The 23,406-nt window shown below is 48.3% G+C and overlaps 1 protein-coding gene across 1 annotated transcript in view; it reads right to left on the reverse strand.

Moving 5' to 3' along the window:
* The window catches only part of DISC1 (DISC1 scaffold protein), a 193,043-nt gene that overhangs the window by 131,911 nt on the left and 37,726 nt on the right, over positions 1-23,406 (reverse strand). The window contains exons 4-7 of the mRNA XM_016196007.2: positions 21,231-21,345; positions 17,697-17,932; positions 6,655-6,709; positions 1,812-1,914 (exon numbers count right to left, since the gene is read on the reverse strand). Coding sequence (XP_016051493.2) covers positions 1,812-1,914; positions 6,655-6,709; positions 17,697-17,932; positions 21,231-21,345 — 509 coding nt within the window. The remainder of the gene's footprint in view (positions 1-1,811; positions 1,915-6,654; positions 6,710-17,696; positions 17,933-21,230; positions 21,346-23,406) is intronic.

Below are 23,406 nucleotides of genomic sequence, written 5' to 3' on the forward strand. Positions count from 1 at the left end.
AGTGATCCTCAAGTTAAGAAAAGGCCTCATTCCACTGATCAAATCCAGGATGGGAGATCTGAGACATGAATCACAGTTTCAGGCAGACAAAAGGCCCTGCCCAGTCATCTTAAGGGCATCCCTTAAGATCCTTTCCCTTCACCGGGGCTTCTGAGACTCTCAGGGGCATTGCCTTCAGCATTCATGAGAGAGCCCAAGACGAGACAGGCTCCTTCTGGAGAGGGTTGTCCTGTGGCTGTTGTCTAACGGAGTGAGGGTTTGCCACTCTGAAGGTGCTAAAACAGGCCATGAGGATCCTAAGGGAAGTACCTCTTCCTTCCTCAGGCCCTCCCAGCCGTGGAGTGTAGCTCCAAAGGAAACAGAAATCGCATTACATGCAGAAGCTGCAAAGAATGAAGACCACCCTGCCAGTGACTAGAAGGCCCCTTCGCCAAGGGCTAGGGAGTAATCTGGAAATCGGGGGGGCAAGAGACGGGTGCCCAGCCCAGTTATTCAGGCCTCACTGATTTTCTCAGCTGATGGGAGACCTGAACAGAAAGCCCAGGCCCCATATGCGATCCACCACCATAGGGATGCTTCCTGGGATTCTAACAAGGGGTTATTCACGTCCGAGAGAGGGCTGGCTCTGCTGCGTGAACGATGCATCTCCTCCCTTGGGCTTAATAGAGACGCCTCCGCCTGCATTCCGGGGATGATGGATTGAGTGAGAAAGCAGAGCCCTAACTCAGGAGCAAGACTGTGTTCGCGCTCCTTTTTCCCTCTCAGCCAGTGGGGCCGTAATTCCAAGTAAATGGCACGTGAAGCTGTTGGGAGCCAGCCCCACGCTCCCATTTCGATGGTCTCCTGGTCGTAAATAATCCGCAAGACTGCGCCAGGAACCAAATTGCTCGTTAGCTGCCAGCATTACTTGTTTAATGGTCTGAAGAGCAGAAGCTGCCAATTATTGTATTCCTCCTTAAATCCATTTAAAACCCATATGTGTAATTATTACACCTTTTGTTAAAGGTTTATGGCTCTTCTGAAGCTGATGAGCTATCCCTATGTCACACCTGGACTCTACCCCGATCTGCCGCCTCTCAGTAACGGGGTGAACTTAACCAAAGGGCACCCCAGGGCCTCAAGCTCCCCTTCTGCTCCCTGAGACCTCGGTCGGTATCTCTCCCACCAACTTAATATAGCTGTTGGAAAAATAAAATAAAACAATACAGCAGAACATTTTAAAGCACTATTCAGAAGACAGGGCGAGATACTCTTTTCAGAAACTAGTGTTTTCAACCTAATTAATGGAGTAAAATATATCCCTTAATAACTACCAGATTAAGCAGGGACTGTGGTCTGCTGAGAATCTCCAAAAATCTATAATATATGACTAGATCGTTAAACTGGGTGCATCACCGGGTCTCATGTTATCATTCCTCCCCCTATGGGAGGGGGTTGATTACATCCCATAATCCTCACTGAGCATCTACAGGTACATAACGCTGTGGAAACGTCGGCGAGAGTGACACGGAGCACGTGTGGCCTTACACTCTCAAAGAAACAAGAAGTGGAAGGCCAAGCTACGGTACCTACACAAATAACTTACTTTCTGCTGTGTGTGCACATGTATCTTTAAAAGTCTGGCCCATCCCTTTACAAGGAGACCATGCTGCCCATTTATCCCACGGCTTTCAGTGACACTCCCTGGAAAAGCTCTGCAGAGTTGAGCGTGACCTAAGTCGCAGGCAGAATGCTCGTCAAGGACAAAACATGGATGGCAGTGGTCACCAGTCCACTGCAGCTGCCTCAGTGTCTTCTCTATCTCCGGTTACCTGACACGGCGAGCATTTTGGCTTCGAGCAAGGCCGGGAGCTGGGCTTCAATCTCGTTGACTTTCCTCCTCAGAGCGCTGCACAGTCTCTGGGTCCTGCACACCTAGAAGGAGAGACACAGCCTGAGCCATCGGGTAAAAATGAGAAAGCAGCAGAGCGGCCCGGTCAGAGACTTCTGGGTTTATCAGTAATTACAGGGGGTGCTCAAGAGTAACTGCAGGAGAGTCTTAAAAAGCAAGCAATGCAGGGAGGGAGGGAGGGGAAGGTAAGTAAAGCAAGCACTGGCATATTCCAATCCCTATACCTTTTGGACACCCACCCACAAAACTGACATGAGCTAACACAACAGCACAACCACAAACAAAATAACGTCACCACTCTGCCTAACCCCGCCTCAGGGCCTTTGCACTAACTCCCTCCTTCTGAAACACTCTTGTCCCAGATGGCTCAGCCCACTCACATCCTTCAGGCCTCTGCTCAGTCGGCCCCGGGGAAGAAAGGCCTGGCCGATACCTGCGTAAAGCAGCACCCCTCCCTCCCCTTGTGTCTCTCCTCTGCTTCATGGTTTTCCACAGCGTCCTCTCCAGCTGACTCACTCTTTGTTCTTACTCCTTCGTTTTCTATTGTCTCTCTCCGCTGGGATACAAGCTCTACATGCACAGGGACTTGGTTCCGTGTCTGGCACAGCCTGGAGACCAAGGGCGCAGCAGGCTAAACAGAATCCTGGTAGCGCTGTCCAGTGAAACTTGGAGGCAGATACTTGCTGGCAATTCAGATTTGAAAAACAGGCAAGTCGATCTCATTGAGATTTGCAGGGTTTTTGGTTTGTTTGTTTTTTATTGATTTTTAGAGGGAGAGGGAGAGAGAGAAACATCGATGTGAGAGCATCTATCGGCTGCCTCCTGCACACCCCCTACTGGGGATCGAGCCCAAAACCCAGGCATGTGCCCTGACCCGGAATCGGGCAGCCTTTCTTCGCACGGGAGAACGTTCCACTAGCTGAGCCACATCAGTCAGGCCAAGATTTGCAGGTTTTATCATTTATTTTTCCAGGATATTCCAAACACTTCCTACATTTTTCTTTGCTTTTTCAAAAATAGCAAAGCCCTGGCTGGTGTGGCTCAGTAATTAGAGTGGTGGCCCAGGGACCAAATGGTCTTGGCTTTGATTCCTGGTCAAGGGCACATACCTGGGTTGTGGGTTCAATCCCCGGTCCCAGTTGAGGCACGTGCAGGAGGCAACCAATCGATGTGTCTCTCTCACACTGATGTTTCTCTCTCTCCCCACTCCCTCTCTCTCTCCCTCTCTGTCCCTTCCTTCCGCTCTCTCTAAAAATCAATGGAAAAACATCCTCGGGTGACGATTAACAACAAATTTTTAATCTCAGTTTCTTTTTCCAAATGTCTTAGGTTATCTTTTGTTTTGTTTGAAACCAAAACATCACAAATTTTTCTTTTCTGTTTAAAGCGAAAACTTCATGTCCAATTGATATCAATACTCAAATTAATGAGCTACTTAGAAAAACTTCCAGTTCATCAAAGCATACAGACAGCTGAATAACTGTGGAGACTTCCCAGGGGGGGATCCACAAGGATGTTACCCTCTTTTCTTGCTAAAAATATAAGATTCCATTCAACAGCTAAAATTAACCCATTTTGGTTCACAGAGCCCAGAGAAAATATAAAGTTTCATTTCCCCAGAAGAATCTAGATCTTGCTAGATACCATCGCTTGAACTGTTTCGCTTATCTCAGACTGAAATGGAGATTGTTCTTAGGATCGAAGCAGACCTCGCCACCCGGCCATGAACGTTACACCATCTCTCCCAGGGCCTTAAACATGCCCTTTTCCATTAAGCAGCTATAATTTCCTAAGTCTCTGCATAAAACTCACTCTCTGGGTGAAAGCCACAGTGTGGTGGCCTCTAGAGCAAAGCTGCACCAAGCAGTTCTGAGCACCCACATGTCCACAGAGATTAAATCAAGACCCTCTCACGGTCCTGGGACTGGCCAGGAGGTCAGAACTGGGAGTGACAAGGAAGACGCTCTGGACACCTTCCCCTCAGAGCAAGGTCCCAGGCGGGCTCCACGCCGACGACTGGCACCCCTCCTCCCACTCATCCAGCAGTCTTCAAAGTCTGAGGACACTTCTGTTGACTCCACAACACCAGCCATAATTCTTATGTCTCGTCCACTGTATGGCCAACATTTCTGATTTCAGTTAACAGTGTCTATTAATCATAATTGGGTCAGTTTCTCCTTTGTTGAGCAAATCTATCCTTCAGGCTGTCACGATTAATGAGAAACAACCTCTCTAAACCTTCTTCAGTTGCAACGACCGTGCTTTCAGGTGCTGCTGGATATAATCTAATACTACCAATCTCCAGACATCCCATCTATTCCCGTTATTTCTTCCATCTCATTTATCCCTGAATTACCTTTGGTTTGGGACACCCATAAGACTCAAAGAAAGGCAATGAGTGGAGGGAAGTTTCTGTCTCTCTTTGAGGGAGGAATCAAAAGAACGTCAGATCTATACTCTAATACGCTAAATCAAGAAAACAGCCCACCCGGATTCAACACACAAACCAGGAGGTCACCAGTTCGATTCCCGGTCAGGGCACATGCCCGGGTTGTGGGCTCGGTCCCCCTGGGGACGTGCAGGAGGCAGCCAGTCGATGTTTCCATCTCTCTCTCTCCCCCTCTCCTTTCCTCTCTCTCTAAAATCAATAAAAACATATTTTTAAAAAAAGAAAGAACACTGCCAAGCTGTGACTTTTACCTCACAGTCCCCAGTCAGTCAAAGAAAGTTATTTTGTGAGACGTGGTAGTTTTGTTTTAATTCTCTGTAGACTAACATATGCTCCCACCACACACAGATTTGCCCGTGTACACACCCACCTCTGCACACACATACACACCCCAGAAAATCTGCATCTCCTTTTTATTTCCATATAAAACTGGACCCCGAGGAACTCATTATCAATGGAGCTTTTACATTCACATTTTTAACTCTTAGACATGAGACCCTTAATCTTGTGAAGAAGCAAGGGAATTGTGTTTTCTGTAAATGTTTTAGAGAAGGCGTGCAAACAAAGCCAACCATTTTTGGCATCTGGGCAAATCCAGTAGCTCTAAAGGGAGCTAGAGATTATCCCCAAATTGTGTGCATATGTGTGTGGACACGATGTGTCATATGAAACACACACTTATAAACACCATCTGTGTCGTGTAGTATGCACACCTGCATACTCACTTCTGAGACCCAGACTCATTCGTGTGACACACACAGTGACACTCCATAAACCCACATCCAAGAGCCCTCTCGCCTTCTAATTCTACACAGAAATCTGCACGCACCCCAAAAGTGGTGCATGTGCATGGTTGAAAGTACAGGAGAAGCATTACTTCTGCCACCTGCCCACCCTCACCTCCCTGAGCTCCTCCTGGAGGTCAGGGTGGCGGACACTGAGAGGGCCAAGTGGGCGACATCACCGTGACTTTTAGGCAGAAGTTCAGGCCTGCTCTCTGACACATCCCCTCCTGCCTCACATAGCAGAATTGGTAAAGCAAGTCAGCCTCCCTTGGCCCTGCAGTGGGGCCAGGAAAGGGTCTCAGCCGCACTCAGCGGGGGGCCTAGATGAAAGGCCTTTACCAGATTCTGCCTGGGGATTCAGGTGGGCTCATCCTGCCCTCCTCTGGGCTAACATTCCCGGGAAGTTCTTCAGGAGGCCCAGCAGGTTTCAAGCTTTCCCAGGTCCCTGGGCCCAATGCCATCTTGTGGACAAGACTGAACCCTAACAGGACACTCCTTTCTGCATAACAGCTCATTAAACTGCTGCCTTGTGGTGTGATTTTTAACAAAATCATTTAATGCTGTTTTCAGAAATGAATCAGACACAAAGACTGGGAGAAGGGCCAGAGTAACTGTACAGATTTTGGCCAGCCCAGAACCAATCTGGGCTTAGCTGTGTGACCCACAAGACCCCCGGGGGGGCCCTCCTGGTCTCTTTCCCTGGGCACTGAGAATGAGAAGAGATTCCTTCCAGGCCAGTGGACTCTTGCCTGCTTTGCTCTCTGCTCAGAAACCTGCTCTTTTTACATTTTGACCATCCTATAACCATCCTGGTTCCCAGACCTAATGCAAATAACCCATGATTCACACCCAGTTCTCTGCCCACGTTTAGTAATAGCTAAGAGTAGTCACTCCTACTTCAGTTTGTCAGTAACCTGGTTAGGTGTCACTATCTCTCCAGGGAAGGGTTCTGTTCTGTGAACTGTGGTTATCCTGCCAACCGGGACATGACTATTTAATTTAGTTGACTGTGCTTTCCTAGGGCGAAGTGAAGGACTGCTCTATCTCTACACAAACCTCGCCTGATATGAAATATAAATGGCAGATAAAATAGGCAAAATGATCCTGAAGCCAATTTGAAAACTTTACCAAAAATCACCGACTGTACCATTTCCACATGTTGTCGAGGAACCTGAACCCTGCGCTCCGAGAGGAAAAATAATTCACGGACAGTTTGGTCCCACCCTGAAAGCCGTGCTAAGCGAAGGCACTGATCTGATTGTGCACAGCAGCGGTTGCTGTCCTTCCCCACCCTGACTGCTCCTTCTGAAGCAAAGGCCAGACCGGTCAGCCCCAGAGGATCACAGGCCCGCCCCCACTGGGGGCCGCCCCAGCCCTGGCTCCTCCGGCCCCGCGCCTGGCTGCAGAAGGCTTCGCAAAGGCTGCGTTTCCTCCAGAGCCCAGGCGCTCTCTGAGCCAGACATGAAATGAAGTCAAAAGAAAACTCAGCAGTTTCTTCAGAAAATGGGCATGTGAAGGCACTTACTTACCTTCGCGGTGATTTCCTTAAGCGACAAGTTGAGGGGTTTCATCCTTTCCTGGAGGCTGGAAGAACCAGAGAGAGGACATTGGTCTCCTTGGTATCACAGGTCAGTCCCACCCCTTATAAAAACACTGGGAGGCACTGACCCCCATCTGCCCAGGGGCTGGAGAACAGTAGGAGAGACGATGACAAATTGGCTCCGTTTGACTGTGGAGTTAATATGCTGCCAGGAAACATTGTCCCTCCCTAATTATGCTCTACTTAGGCCAATATTAAAATCTGTTCTCGTTTCCATAGGGCACATCTACTGACAGGGTGAAGAAATACCCAGATGCGCCCCTGGCGACAGAGGATTACAATTTACATCCCTGTGACTACCTTCCAAAAACGACAGTCTGCACAGGATGGCGTGTCACAGGCAGGTAATCAAGTCGATCTGTTTGAATCCACTGTGCCATTCAACAGATCTGTACTGAGCAACCGCTCTGCAGCAGCGGGGGGGGGGGGGGCGCCCAGGGGATACCTGCACTGAAAGTGTGTCTAAACTAGAACTCCCTGGCTCGCAGGCCCTTCCCTGCCGCTGTCTTCCCGCGGCACTATGCACCCACACGCTCGTTTATCCGCGTCATTTCTCTCTCCCCGCACTGGGACATAACTTCCACCATCGCAGCAACTGTCTATTGTATTCATTCCCATGTTCTCGGCGCTTAAAACAGTTCCTGGAGTTAGAAGTAGGCACTCAGCCGTATCTGCACAATGAATGAATGAATGAATGAAACTAAGGCTCGGATCATGTCCTCGACTTTGTTATCTAGTGGAAAATAGGACATGCAGACCATCAAGTGTACTGCACAGCAAGATGAAAACATTACTCTTGGGGAGACAGAAGCCCAATGCTAGGATCAAACCGTTACATGACAGCCGTCCCAGGCAGAAGGCTGTCCCCAGATGAGCCATGGAGGCCATAACTTGTGCAGCAATTTAGAAACAAGGGGCTTGGCGGGAAAGCTACTGGAAGAGGTGGAAAGAAGTGGGCCTCAAAAGCAAAGGGAGGAGGGATGAAGTTTCAGGGAGAAGAAGAACCCAACCGGACCAAACAGTTCACAGAGGCTAATTGTGAGACAAAGTGAAAAGGGGATAGGAGGTCTTCACGCATCTGCAATGTTTATTTATTTGGGGAAATGCTGATGATTATTTAATCTCAGTGGGGGATAAATGAGTATCTGTTATATTTTTCACTGCGTTTGGAATATTTACAATTAAAATCATTTTTGGCCCTGTCGGGTGTGGCTCAGCGGTTTAGCATCGACCTAGGATCCAGGAGACTGAGGTTACGGGCTGGATCTCTAGTCAGGAGCGTGCAGGAAGCAGCGGATCAATGACTCTCTCATCGTTGATGTTTCTATCTCTCTCTCTCTCTCTCCCTTCCTCTCTCTGAAATCAATAAAGATATATATATATATATATATATTTTTTTTAATCATTTTTGAAGGAACATCAAGGACAATCTATAGTTAGCATTGAAGGCCGGCTAAGGGTTTCTGAGCTTCATCCCATGGTCAATGGAAAATCACTCCCTTTTTGAGCAGGAGAGCAACAAGATAGAAATGGGCTTTTCTGGAAAATTAACTGGGCAGGGCTGAGAGACCATTTAGAGGAGGAAACCCTGGGTGACAAACCAGTAGGCACCTTCAGCAAAAACTGGACTGTGAGGTCTACAGCCTGCAGAGAAGAAGGTAATTGGGAAGGTGGGAAAGAGGGCCTTTGATGACACTGATGCGGCAAAGCAGCGCGAGCCTCCGACTTGGAGCTTTCACTCATCCATTCACCCACTAGCTCATTGATTCTTCCATGTCTACTGGGCACCTAGTGAGTTAGGAACACAGGGTGTAAAGACACAGTTCTTGCCTCCACAGCTGCCAAACGGAGCTCAAATGGAAAAAAAGTTCCAGGTGCTAGAAGAGCAGTGGTCACTTGGTCAAATGGTGAGCTACAAAGGAGAGGTCAGGTTTTCTGGGGTAAGCATATGGGAGTCAGCATATGGCAGGAGTTGCAAAGAAAAGGTTGCTGTCCTTCAACTGTAAGAACTGGTTTTGAATGTCATCACCTCCACCAATCTGTGATTTCCAAGCACAAGCAACCCCATTTCCATTGCAAATCCCCCGGAACTGGAGTGGGTCCATTCTAACCGTCATCTGCGCTGGAGAACTACATCCACCAGAGGAAGGTGGCCCCTAGGTCAGCCAGATGCAGGAGGCGAGAGCTGATGAACAGCAGGGCATGCGCAGCAGACTGTCCTGAATTCAGGAGTCATGATGTGACAAAAATCAGTGTGCTCCACTGGGACGGTGGGAAACAGCATGTGGAATCCCACCCGGGGAATTCCAGACACCAGCTGGATGGAGTCTGGATCTTTTGAAGGGAGATAAGTCTGAGTGACTGCGAACAAGAGAGTGGGGAGCAGACCAAGCCAATTGAGATGTTGGGACAGAAGGACAGAGGTGTCAAAGACGGGCCTGTGCCGGTCCTGCCTCTGATTCCAGCAGCAGCTCTGGGCTGCTGACATCTGCTCTCCAGGCCCACCGGAGTCCATCCAACTAATAACCTCAACAAATGGTTCACCACAAAACTGGTTCACCACAAAATTGATCCTATGCGAGCATTTCATAGTATCTTATAAATAGGTGCTCCCAGCCACACACAAAGAGTAGTTCATGCATTAACAGTTAAGACCGATGGGCAGTGGGTCCACTTATGACCCTGGACACTTAGCTGACCAACACGGCAGCATCTTTAGCTAATGCACCACCTTCCAGGTTGACACAATTCATGGGTCTTGGCTCAGCTCTGGCCCTTTCCCAGAAAGAAAATCAGTCTCCTCTCAGAGATCCGAGTGAGAGCAGGGAGGCAATGAGGCAGATAATTGAATGCGTTGTTTTATATTTGATCTGATTTATCTTTAATTTATTTAATTTATGCTATATTACTTTTTGCAGTAGATTTACCTGCCTAATTATGTTTTGCTCAGGCTAATATTAACATTAGCAGCATCCCTGGGGTAGACATGGGATGAAAGCAGTGGGGGGCAGAAGAAGATGAATAATCTATGCACCATGCTAGTGGCTTTCAAGCTATTTTTAGCAGTAGGACTCTTTTAAACAAAATTTTACACAGAACTATAATGTAGGAAATAGACAGCAAGGGGTCTGTTCTGATTGAGGTGGGGTGTCTGGCCTGGGGCAAATGATATCACGTGGACCCCCAACACTCACTGCTCCCTCTGTCACACTGTGGTCCCTGAACTAGGATGCCAGGAGCAGAAAAGACACATTGAAAACCACCACATTAGATGAGTTAAATGTCTATACACAGAGTTATATGTGCTTCAGTGACTGAAATTAATCCCTGTGTTTCTTTCAAGCTTGCACACTGTATGACAAATAAGAACTGTCGTCTCAGATCAAATTACACTGTGCCCTAGAAACATATAAACTGTCTCCACAAATTAGCAGGTAATGTTTTAACATACACACCAGACCTAAATGATGAGTGTCTTCATTCAAAGCAGGCACCCTGGGAATAATAGTGTCAAACATTTATTGAGCGCTTACTGCACACCCAGCATGCTTCTACATGCCTTACACAGATGAGCGTTTTAAATTCCCGTAACTCTATGAATATCTAGATTCTGGGTCAAGAAAACTCAGTCAAACAGGGATTTAAGGCCCTGGCTGGGGGGCTCAGTTGGTTGGAGCATTGTCCATACACCAGAAGGTTGCAAGTTCGATCCCCGGTCAGGGCACATACCCAAGTTGCACGCTCAGCCCCCAGTCCAGGAATGTACAGGAGACAACCAATCAATGTTGTGCTCACACACTGATGTTTCTCTCTCTCTCCCTCCCTTCCTCTCTCTCTAAAAGTCAATAAAAACATATCCTCCTGTGAGGATTAAAAAGAAAAGAGGGATTTTAGTGACTTTCCAGGGTTAATCAGCTGATCACCAGGCAGTCCCGCTGTCTGTTTCCTGAACACTAAACCATCCCACCTGTCCTCAAAGCTGCGTCCTTACCTGGAATGTGCTGTCGTCGTCAAGACTGATTGTTAGAATTTTATTTTAGAATTATGTAAAACTTACTACATAATAAACATCATTATTTGTAAATGCACATAATTCTTTACTCACCAACTGGTGTTAAAATCATGAACAACATTCACCCTCAACAAATGAAGCCTTGGGGAAGTTGAGACAACTGGTGAGAATGTGCCACAGAAAGAGCACATGGGGAGCTGGTGGGCCTCGGCTGGCGTGGGGAAGGAAATCGGCACAGAGGGGTCCAGTAAGGGTCGCTTCTGTCCCCCCACCTCAGTTCACTACGGTGGTGTCCTCAGAACGGGACCTTATTTGGAAATGATGGTTTTGTAGCAGCAACTTCCAACCGGTGAGCCACAAGAATGTTTAAAACATGCAACACCTGACTATTTAGTCAGAGGGGCACTGACCTCTTCCCCCTTAGATTGTCAAATAAAAAAAAAGTGACAACAGCCAACCCGACAATAGCCATCCAGTGTGAATGAATCAAAATTATACCTATTTTTGTCATATCAGCAAAAAATATATATTTTTTGGTGTGCCATAGAATTTTAGTAATTAGTTCATGTGCCGTGCAATGCAAAAGGTTGAAAAGGGCTGCTTTATAGAAATACCAAGTTAAAGTGAGGTTATTCGATGGATCCTACTCCAGTATGACTGGTGTCCTTATAAAAAGGGGAAATACGGACACACATGCACACACACAGGTTGCAGGTTCGATCCCTGACCCCGGTTGGGGTGTGTGCTGGAGGCAACCAATTGGTGTGTCTCTCTCACATTAATGTCTTTCTTTCTCTCTCTCTCGCTCTCTCTCTCTCCCTCCCTCCCTCCCTTCCACTCTCTCTAAAAATCAATGGAAAAAATATCCTCCGGTAGGATTAACAAAAAATAAAAATAAGTTTAAAAATAAGAGATTGTTACTGAAAGCAAAGTAGAAATGGCATAAGAGGCAAAATGACAGCTATCCTAGCAGAGGCACTATGTGGGTCTTGAGTTTTTTTAAAAAAAACACAAGAATCCGTTGACATTAACAACCTTGCCAATTACTGCTCAGTCCTCTAACCTTCTGTTGGAGCAAGTGGTAAAGAAAATGACAGTAAAAACAGCTTTAGGAAATGCAAGATTTTATCTCCTTGGCCTTTTTCCATCCTTGGACCCTTGTCTCCTCACAGCTGATAATGTCACACGTCACCAGTGGGACATACACAGGGTAGACACAACAAAAATGCCAAGAACTCCTCCAGGCTTCAGATGATCTCGCAACGGCGTGATGGGGCTCAGACACTCATCAGGAGGGAGCCGCTCTGCACGACGGGACAAGCCATCGAGCTGCTCCGCTGAGACAGTCCCCCTGGGACAGGCAGGGCTCTGGCACCTCCGCTGGCCATCCTTGTCACCTTGGCCCAGCACAGAGTCTCTGTCCAGGTCAGTGGCGGGACGGGAGCACGAGAGCCACACACACACATAGTCATCACACAGCTAGCTCAGCTTTCAGGGATCTTCAGGTGAACAGAGTATAATTATCTAAAAAGTCATTCATACAAATATCCATACCCTTATTAGACTAAGAAAATATTTTAGAGAAATCTGAAGCACAAGAATTTGTAACTCGGGCAAAGTAAATACACTTGACATCTTCCTCAGGCCCAATCGGAGGAAATAAGATGAAAGAACCAAAGCAACATGGGCCAGAGAAATACTGAGGCTTTTTGTCTTCGATTCTTTCTCTGGATGTTTTGGCAGGAGTGGAAGAAGCTAGGAATATTCCTGGGAGAGTGGAACAGAGCAACTGAGACAAGAAAATTAGACGAAGCCAAACTGGGCAGCTCGCAGCCAGTTCGTGAATCACAAGACCTTAGCTTCCCCAACCAAGGACACTTGAGAGCAAATGGTGACTACCCTCCGCCCTAACCAGAGAACACAGAGCTTAAATCACCCTGGCCTGGGAAATAGAGAGCAAAGGCCCAATTAACGCCCTTTGTGCCAGCTAAACGCAAGGACAGATGAAGTTGGGGAACAAATAACGAACACCCCACTGAAGCCACGTAGACCTAAGGTAAAAGTAAAAGAGTAAAAGAGACCAAAGAATAATCCCAAACTCCCCTATACACTCATTTTAATGCACCAAGATATTAAAAATGCACCCGGAAAGCTCATGAATATTCCACTGAAACCCGTCTCTAAGATTCCTGCCTGAGGAGAAAAAAATGAATTAAAAGCCCTCAGGACAAAGATTCAATGTGGGGTCGCTTTACAGCACACCTGGGCATGAACTTTTTATTTCTAAGGGTCCCCACAAGACTTGCAGCCAGAGGAGCAGCGGGCAGTGGCAACTCGATCCAGGCTCACCCGTGATCCTGTCCCTAAGGCCTCTTTTTTCTCTGACTTCCCAGGGAGCTAAAGCAGCCGCGCCAGGCTCACTTCTGTCACTGTGACCTTCACTTCCCAGGGAGCTAAAAGCAGCCGCGCCAGGCTCACTTCTGTCACTGTGACCTTCACTTCCCAGGGAGCTAAAAGCAGCCGCGCCAGGCTCACTTCTGTCACTGTGACCTTCACTTCCCAGGGAGCTAAAAGCAGCCGCGCCAGGCTCACTTCTGTCACTGTGACCTTCACTTCCCAGGGAGCTAAAGCAGCCCTGCCAGGCTCACTTCTGTCACTGTGACCTTCACTTCCCTGTGAGCTAACAGTAGCCCCGCCCAGGCTCACTTCTGTCACTGTGACCTTCACTTCCCTGTGAGCTAACAGTAGCCCCGCCCAGGCTCACTTCTGTCACTGTGACCTTCACTTCCCAGGGAGCTAACAGTAGCCCTGCCCAGGCTCACTTCTGTCACTGTGACCTTCACTTCCCTGTGAACTAACAGTAGCCCCGCCCAGGCTCACTTCTGTCACTGTGACCTTCACTTCCCAAGGAGATAAAGCAGCCCCGCCCAGGCTCACTTCTGTCACTGTGACCTTCACTTCCCAAGGAGATAAAGCAGCCCCGCCCAGGCTCACTTCTGTAACTGTGACCTTCACTTCCCAAGGAGATAAAACAGCCCCTCCCAGGCTCACTTCTGTCACTGTGACCTTCACTTCCCAGGGAGATAAAACAGCCCCTCCCAGGCTCACTCTGTCACTGTGACCTTCACTTCCCAAGGAGATAAAGCAGCCCCGCCCAGGATCACTTCTGTCACTGTGACCTTCACTTCCCAGGGAGCTAAAGCAGCCCTGCCCAGGCTCACTTCTGTCACTGTGACCTTCACTTCCCAAGGAGATAAAGCAGCCCTGCCCAGGCTCACTCTGTCACTGTGACCTTCACTTCCCAAGGAGATAAAGCAGCCCTGCCCAGGCTCACTTCTGTCACTGTGACCTTCACTTCCCAGGGAGATAAAGCAGCCCTGCCCAGGCTCACTCTGTCACTGTGACCTTCACTTCTCAAGGAGATAAAGCAGCCCCGCCCAGGCTCACTTCTGTCACTGTGACCTTCACTTCCCAGGGAGCTAAAGCAGCCCCGCCCAGGCTCACTTCTTTCCTATAACATATCTAGGGAGCCAAAGCAGAGCACCGCCTAGGCTCTGCCTGTTGCCTCTTCTACCCTAATTTCTTCCTTTGTTTCGCTGTCCTCTGCATTAATAAACATACTTTCAAATCCATCTGGACTCATGTTTTGAAATCTTTCCTTCAAAGAGTCAAGGATCCACACACTACAGGACAGCCTGAGGCAGACCTGCTGGCGATGCAAATCCCCACTGAGTCTTCTGAATTTCAGGCACCCGGGGTCTGCACTTCAACAAGGATTCTAGACTCTCTTCCTCTGCAGTCTGTGGTCAGTCCAACTGCTCCCACCAACTCAGCACAACGGGGCTGACATGTCATATTTCATAAGACCACAAACTCTTTTTAATAAAATAACCTGCCACTCCTGTAAGTGCTCCTAACAGGATAGCAGAGAAAGAGAGAGAAGACAGAGACTTCCTGGGGTCGAGGTACTGGTGGCGTTAAGATACTGAACAGAGAAAAAGAGCCATGATACTGAAGTTACGGGGTTTGCAGAAACCCCACTCAGTGCCGGCAGCGCTCTGCTCACAGCGAGCGAGTGTCCCACGCTGACTGCACCTACAATGACCTCACCACAAGGGGAAGGCCACGCTATGAGGCAGCCACTTAAATGCCCGTCATTCTTTCTGTCTTTGAACCACACCGGTACTATGCAGCTCCTAGTCCTTCTGCTCCTAAGACTTCCTCCTACACAGAGCGCTCGGGGGACTGAGTCATTGAGCCGCCCAGGTTTCCCTACAGACCTCTCAGCACTAAGTGACAGCCGGCCCTTCCCCCGGACTCTGTGACCTCAGTGGGAGCATGAGGATTTAAGGATGAGGGGGACCCCCAGACAGCATGGTATCATGATCAAGAGCCACCCTTAACATCCAATTTCCCTGACAGTGTCATCAGATCCGATCTCCACAAACTGAAAAGTCTTTCAAGAGCCCGTTGAACTGATCAGAGCACCGGGTTACTAGGCAAAAGTCACACATTTATTCCTAAATCTCGTCCTGATTAGAAGGCAAGCTGGAGGACAGGGGCAGGATCACAGGCCAGAAATAATGAGACCCGAGTTCAGAGCGGTGCTCCGTGTTTCGGAGAGAAATGACTTCCCTGGCTCTCTGGGTGGAAGCTGCCTTTTACTGGTTCAGGCCCAAAGGCAGCTGTAGCTGCCTATAAGGTCTCCTAGAAGCTGCACCGCCAGGGACCTGCTGAGCTTCCGTTTCCTCGACTATAAAATGAGAACGACAGTAAAGTACAGCAGAGGGAATCGAGTCAAAAATACTGTAATAACTATGTTTGGCACTGGAAATATCAAGGGGAACGCTTTGTAAGTATATGACTGTCTAACCACTATGCTGTACAACTGGAACTAATACAAAATAGTACTGAATATAAACAGTAATTGGAAAAAATTTAAAAATTTATAAAAGCTTAAAAACATAAAACGAGAATAGCAAGAGCAGGCTGCTTTCCACACTGGGCTGCTCTGAACGCCATGGGTCCATGTGAGAAAGCACTCGCTCCGCCACCTGCACCCTCCGGGCAGATACAGGGCACACCTGCAGGGATATCTCCCAGGAATCCAGCTCAAAACATAGAGGCTCCGAAATGCTGCCGTGGGCTCTAAGTTAAGAGGCCCTGAGTTTCTCCCAGAGAGCATGTGGGAGAGATGAGGGGGGCTAACGAGCCTCTGTGCTGTTAGAGCAAAAAGAGGGGTGAGTGGGGCATATCTGGATGGTGGGACCAAAAGAGGGCTCTTTAAGTCTCCTGTATAAATATTTGCATTTATATATATAAAAGTAAATGTACATGTATGTGTCATCTTATACATTATATATAATGTCTACTATAATGCATGTATCATATATAATTGCATATGTCATTTGTGGTATACATATTATATATGTGTACGCGTGCGTGTGTGTAGAATGACTTCCATAGGGCGACAAGGGAAGTGGGCGTAGGTAAGATGCCCGGAGGCTGAGGCAATAGTGTCAGTTCACATGCAAAGACGCAGGTGGGGAAGCACTAGCCAAGTTCAATGGTTCATTTCCTTTGGCTGAAATTTGGCGACAGTCCAAGTCTTCCTGTTCCCCACGGGCAGGAGCCAGAATCAGATTTCTGCAGGGGAGTCTCGAGGCTGGCAGAGGAGTGGGAGGAAGTCCTCAGCAACTCCCTAGAACAGCATCTGCGGCTTGTTTTCATGGGCCGGAGAGGCGGTGAGACGTGTGGGAGGAAACAGGTATCCACTCAACAGTCTAAGACACCCTGGGACAGGCCATCTGAAGGCCTTCAGGACACTGGAATCCCCGCAATAACAATGACAAGCAGTAAGCTTAGCAAAGTGCCTGCTACCATCCAGGCCCTGCTCTAACATGCTTATATGTACTAACTCGGTTCATCCACACAGCAGCCCCATGAGGTAGGCAGTATTACCATCCCGCACCCCAAAATAGGTGGCTCCCAGCTAAGCGGTGGCTGAATGCGGACCCAAGCGCAGACTGTCAGAGAGCAGAGTCCGTATTCTCAGCCAGTTCTGGGGGGGCCTGATTGAGTATTTTCTTCCGCATACTAACTACACAGAACATCCCCCCTCAACGCCCTGCGGCCACAGCACTGTGGTCCTCACCACCTGGCCGCAGGTGCACTTGGGAACTACTCACCTCTTGTCTAACATGTGTCAGTGTGGGCTCTGTCTTCCTCAAAATAAGATTATGATCTGAATGGCAAGAGGTAGAAACGCATCTTGTAGATAGTCCCCAACCCAGAACACGGACAATTCTCACTCCACACTAAGTGGACACTAAACAAGCTTCAAATTAATGAATCAAGCACCGGTTCTGCCTTTTATCCATGCGGACTTTGGACAAAATATTAACCTTCTTAAACTTCCTTTTCTTAATCAGTAAAATAGAGATGATAATAGGAGCAATTCCTAGAGTAAGGCCTAGCACCATGCCTGGCACACAGTAAGCCCTCAATAAACGTCAGTTCTCACTAATCACTGTGCGTTCTCCCAGATAAAGCGCTATTGTTGCTGGTCTCCTCCTCTTGATGGCTAGTCCCTCCCTCGGCAAGAGGTCCAGTTCACCTCCCTCCAGATGACTGTCCCAGCAAAGGCTGGCATCAGAATCTCTACCCAACTCAGCTCCACTAGGGCTCAAAGGGGTGTTTGGAAATGGGAAATGTACATAACACACTGGAGAGAGACACTGGCACCTAGTGGGCTGGGCGGCCAGGATGTAAAATATCTCACATGCTCAGGACGGCCCCACACAATGAAGACTTTTCCCGCTCAGAATACTGATAGTGATCCACTGAAAAAACTACAGCTCTCCTTGGAAAATATTTATATAAGAGGGACAGCAGACAAAATCAGCCCCACAAACAGGTCAAGGTGAGCAATCCAAAATCAGTTAGGAAATCGCCAGTACCTCCTTATGGCGTCGGGTGGTCCTGCAGGGAGGGGAATCTGACTGGCCAAGGCCAGAGTGTCCTGCACGGCCTCTCGGACCTCCTGCACCTCGCCCAGGGTCAGCCTGCCCATCAGGGGACTCAGGTCACAGTCCTGCCACCGGAGGAGCTGCTGCTGCAGGTCTATTTCCCTTCTCAGCTGTTGATCTTTTGCTGCCAGCACAGACATTCTGGCTTGGAGGGCTTCTATATCCTTCTGTAGAGAAAGAGAGACCAGATTTTATAAATTAGCCCTGCTCGTGGCAGACGGCTCTGCCGTGAATGAGTCGTTTAGAAGGGAGTCGCCATATGCACGGGAGCCTGAAGTTCCCCGTCCGAGGCAGGCAGAATCGGGGAGGTCTGCTGAACTGGAAAAAGCATGCCAGGTTTATATTTCTGATTAGTCAGCATAAAGAAAAGCATTCCCTCCCGAGCATTAAATAAGCATGGGGCGGGGGGACAGCAATTTGACTTGAAAGAACCCAGCAAATATATAAATGACTGACTTCAAGTGGAAGAGCCAGAACATAGGGCAGCAAACACCATGTACTGGAGATACGAGCTAAGCAGGTAACCCGAGCCACAGATCAAAAAAGAAAAGCACACCCGGCCTGCGTGGCTCAGCGGTTGAGTGTCGCCCTAGGAACCAGGAGATCACGGTTTGATTCCCGGTCAGGGCACAGGCCCGGGCTGCAGGCTTGATCCCCAGCAGGGGGTGCGCAGGAGGCAGCCGGTCAATGGCTCTCATCATCGATGTTTCTCTCTCTCTCCCTCTCCCTTCCGCTCTCTGAAATCAATAAAAAGAACCATATTTTTTTTAAAAGAAACAAAGAAAAACAAACAATCCTTGGTTGTTCTGTTCCCAAACATGAAAATTTAGCGCGTAGACAAAGAACATAAATCGTGGCTTCCTGAGTCTACAGGGTTGAAGGAACAACGAGATACCGCAGACAGTGTTATGCCACCTAAAGTTCATAAAAATATTAAATACATTTAATTTCCACTAACATAGCGAACCAAAATCCAAAGACCTCGGAGAGCACTATGCAGCCTTGAGGTCAGCGACTGAAATGAGCAGCAGGTAACAGAACACCCCCTGTGGGCCCCGTCTCGCAGCAGATCATCTTGCACTGGGCTCTGAATTTAAATGAGACTCTTTTAATTAACATCCTTCCCCGGTCCCGGCATTGGTTTCCGACTAGTAAGAGCGCAGCTCTAAGCCTGGGGTCCCCCATCTCCTACCCCTGTTCTCTCAACCCCAAGGTCAGATCACCTGCACCTCCACCTCCTGACCCTACTTCCCGTCGGCCGGGAGGGGGAGGCTGAGGAACTGCGGAAAATCCACCGCCAAGACGCCCAAGAAGACAGGGACAGCGGCCCTGACGCGTCTCCCGACTAACCTCCCACTCCCCCTTGACATCCCATGCCCTATCCTGTTCTTTCTTCATTTCCTTTCAGTTTCAGTTTTTTAAACTGGGGTAAAATCCATGAAACATAAAATTTACCACGTTAACCATTTCTCAGTGTCCAGTTCAATGCAATTCGCATGGTTGTATGACCATCACCACCACCCGCCCACAGAGCTCTTTTCATCCCAAACTGAAACTCTGTCCCCATCAAACGCCAGCTCCCCATCACCCCCCTCAAACCCTGGCAACCGTCATTCTACGGTGTCTCGACAAACTGGACTCCATTAGGGACCTCATACCAGTGGAATTATACGGTATTTGGTTCTGACTGGCTCATTTCAGTTAGCAAAATGTCCTCAAGGTTCATTCATGCTGTAGCCTGAGTCAGAATTTCCTTCCTCTTTAGGGCTGAGTAATAGTCCATTGTATGGACGGACCACATTTGGTTTCCATCTCTTCGCTGTCGTGAATGCCACTGCTCCAGACACATGCCTCTGAGTCCCTGCTTCGACTTCTTTGGGGCATGAACCCAGAAGTGGAACTGCTGGCTCATGTGCTGATTCTATTTTCAACTTTTTGAAGAATCATCACACTGTTTCCCACAGTGGCCTACACCCTGTTCTTAACACAGAAGCCAAAGTGGCTCCCCATCCAATCAGAGAAAAGCCCACGTCCCTACAAAGGCCCACAAGACCCTACAGGCCCCTTTATCTCTGAGCTCTCTAATCTCTCCACCTGGCCTCCTAGCTGCCAGGGAAACACTGAGGCCCATGGGACTGCAGCCTCCACACGACCGTCCCCTCTGCCCAGAACATGCTCATTGGGATTTCTGCAAGGCCTGCTCCCTCTCCTCTTTCAACGGTTTGCTTTAATCTCACTTCTCAACGAGCAGACCCCAACCATCCCCCACTCCCCATCGCCTGGGTCTGTGCATTGTAGCTCCTACCACCTACAAAATACTAGGTATATAATTAGGTATTTATTATGTTTGTATCTGGCACATGGTAGGCACTCAATAAACACCTGCTGAGTAAGGGAAGATCAACCTTCCCCCAGAGTTCTGCCGAGAACACTCTCTTCAAACACTAAGTCCCCGGGGCAAGAATTATTTCTGAATTCAGTGGCATCGCCTGAACTATGCTGACCTTTCATTGGTGCATAAGCCAAAACCCAGGTCTCACATGGTCGGCCAGCTGTCCACCCTTTGCAGTGACGCTCACTGAATATATAAGTGCTCAGTGTATTGGAAAACCTTTTCCAATGTGATGACTTCTGCTTCCTGTGCCCCCTTGTAGGCACCTGAATGGGCAAACTCGGACAACAAGAATGCTCTGCATGAGGGGGTGGGGAGGGGGGTGTCCAGTAACTTGCCCAAGCTCCCATGAACTTGTCTAAGTCCATTCCGCTACTAGGAGCCCAAGCGGGGGTTCAGACCTGGGTGTTAAAGCCCTATGCCCTTTCCAGAAGTCAGACTGCCTCCAATCCATGTTTCCTCACTGCTCCCCATTCCTGCCTCAAGCCTCCAGGCTCCAGCAGGTGGGGATTCAGCTGCCAGGGTCCCTGACTCTGGGGCGGCCTATCAACTTCCAGAGCTCCTGATTGCCGGCCCCCGCCGCCCCGATTTAGCTCAGTGTTTCCACTAGATTTCCAGGCCCTGGTGACCCATCCACTGCTCAGGCCACCCACGTGACGCCTGCCTGTCATTCCCAGGCACGCCTGCTTGGCCCCGTCCATACTCACAAGTCCACCTCCTAACAACTGCTACTCGCAGTCCAGCTCGACAGGAATTTCATGATTTCTTTCTGCCTCGAAAAGCACCTTCTAAAGGTCAAGATGATAAGAGGTGACAAATTGGCCCGGCAGGCGGGGAAGCACACTCAGAGGTAATGAGGGATATCGAACAGGCACAAAGGCGGCTGAGTGGCAGCCCCTCGTTTGTAATGAGACTCCTACGAGCCCGCTGTCATCTCCACCGCCCCTGCCCCTGGTACTCACGGTGGACAGCCAAGCGCTAATCGCTACTCAAGCAATAGCCACTTCGCTGCATTTGGCCCAAGTGGGTAAGAAAAGTGCCTCCTGGGTCTTGAGGGTTCTTCACCCGCTTACCTGCAGCTGCTGCTTTTCCTGAAGAAGCCAGTCTCGCCTGGCGATGGACGCGCACAGGTTGTCCTGAGCACTGGGCTCCACTGTGAGCAAGGCCTGGGTGTCCTCGCCGCCTGCCCTTCAAAGGAAACATGCACGTTGGTACAATCCGGAGAAGCCGAGCCCTCGGGGCCACAAGAATGCCAAGGGAGAGATTTCACAAAGTGGCCCCAGCTGTTCTCATTTTAGGAGGGTCATAGGGAGAGGTCCCTAAAGTAAGTCTCCGTTTTAATTAACCATCTGTTGGGACTTTCGCTTTTCGCAGAACCAGCATGCTATACTGCACCTGCCGATCATGAAAAACATCAGATTTTAAAGATTTTGTAAGCAAACAGAGTGCAAAATACCTCATTGATATTTTTACATTCATTACATGTTGGAATAATATTTTGGATATATTGAGTTGAATTAAATATATTCTTTAATGCTTTTTTTTTTTTTTTTAATGTGGCTACTAGGTAATTTAAGATCGTGTTCGTGGCTTGCATTATATTTTACTGGACAGCACTGCCTTTACCATCCAGACAGAGCCAGGTTCCAGGGCTGACCGAGTTGTGCAGAATAAAAAGAGGCCTGGCTGACGTGCAGATGCTGGCGTTGAAGCTTCTCAGAAAGGTTTCGCTTAAAAACTGTCAAAGCCACTTAAAATCCGTTTGGCTCTTTCTCTCATTCTCGCAGGAGTTGGCATGTTTGGTTAAAGCCATGCGGATGAGACGAGGTCCAGCCCAGAGCTGGTGAGCTGCTTTACAGAAGTTTTCCAGGTAATCATCATCCAAGGATGACAAATTCATCCTTCGGATATTTGATTTCTAACTCCACGCAGTTAGCTCAAAAAACTGTGCCCTAAACAAAACTATGTCAACAATTCAAGGAAACCCCGTGTAAGAAAACACCGCAACTGAAGTTAAAAGGCATTCGGTAAGTTGAGGAAAATATCACTGATGTGACAGAAAAAGGAAAATCTTGATAGTTTCAAGAGTTCTATCAAGTCAAGGAGAGATGAGCTCATCTATCAGAAATTTCTTAAAAAGGGATTACAAAGGTTAATTTATAACCCTCTTTTGTCATCAAAAATGGCTTTAAGTGCAAATTCAAGCAACATAAAATATCACTTTTCACCTAACAAACTGGTAAGTTTTCATAAACCATAACTCCTTGGTGAACATGGGTAATAAGAATTAGACTTAAAATATAGTACAACTTTGGATCTTACAGTCCCACTTTTAAAAATTCATTGTATATAAATAATCATAGATGTGCACAAAGATTAGGTACAAAAATACCACATTTTTCTGCAGTGGCCAGAAACTGAAAACACTGCAATTTTGGCCCAAAATGAGGATGAGAGCAGTAGACCGTGGTGCAGCCACCCCGAGGACAGCACAGCCACTAAAATTGGGTCAAAGAAACTATAAAGGCATGGAAAATGCTCACTATACATTGCTATTTTTTTAATTGATTTTTTAGGGATAGGAAGAGAGAGACACATCGATGTGAGAACACAATATCGATCACCTGCCTCCTGCACGCCCCCCCCCCCCCCCCCGGGGATTGAGCCCACAACCCGGGCACGTGCCCTGAGTGGGAATTGAACTGGCAATCCCTCGGGGCACGGGGTGACGCCCAACCAACTGAGCCACACTGCGACAGAGCTATATATTGCTATTTTTAAAGCAGGTATTATAGTAATATGTATGTTATAACTATTATAAAAATATCATGTGTAAAACAGAAGATAGAAAGGTATCCGCCAATCCTATCACTTCTTATCTCTGGGTGTGGGATGACTTCTTTGGGCCCACCTTTTATTTTCTAAGTTTTCTGAGCAAGTACTGTTTCTATAACTGTAATAAAAATGTTTTCTACCACATACACTAAGCAGCTGCACGATTTACTCAAATATTCTAACACAACCAGCCTGTTATAGCCCTTGGACAAAATAGACATGTCTGTGTTGGAAATAAACCCCACCCATATGTTGATGGTCAAGGGCATCTTCTCTGCAGAGAGCAGGTATCGATAGCTTCCGACGGTCTGAGGCATGAGCTAAACCCATGCCCTCCTCCCCCGAAGGAAGCTCCTGGCACACAGCCGGACCTCGGGCTCGTCAGCAGAAGCCCAGCACTGCCCCTTCTCATTT

Source organism: Miniopterus natalensis, chromosome 21 (genome assembly GCF_054644295.1).
Source record: "Miniopterus natalensis isolate mMinNat1 chromosome 21, mMinNat1.hap1, whole genome shotgun sequence".
In the NCBI taxonomy this organism is placed as follows: Eukaryota; Metazoa; Chordata; class Mammalia; order Chiroptera; family Miniopteridae; genus Miniopterus; species Miniopterus natalensis.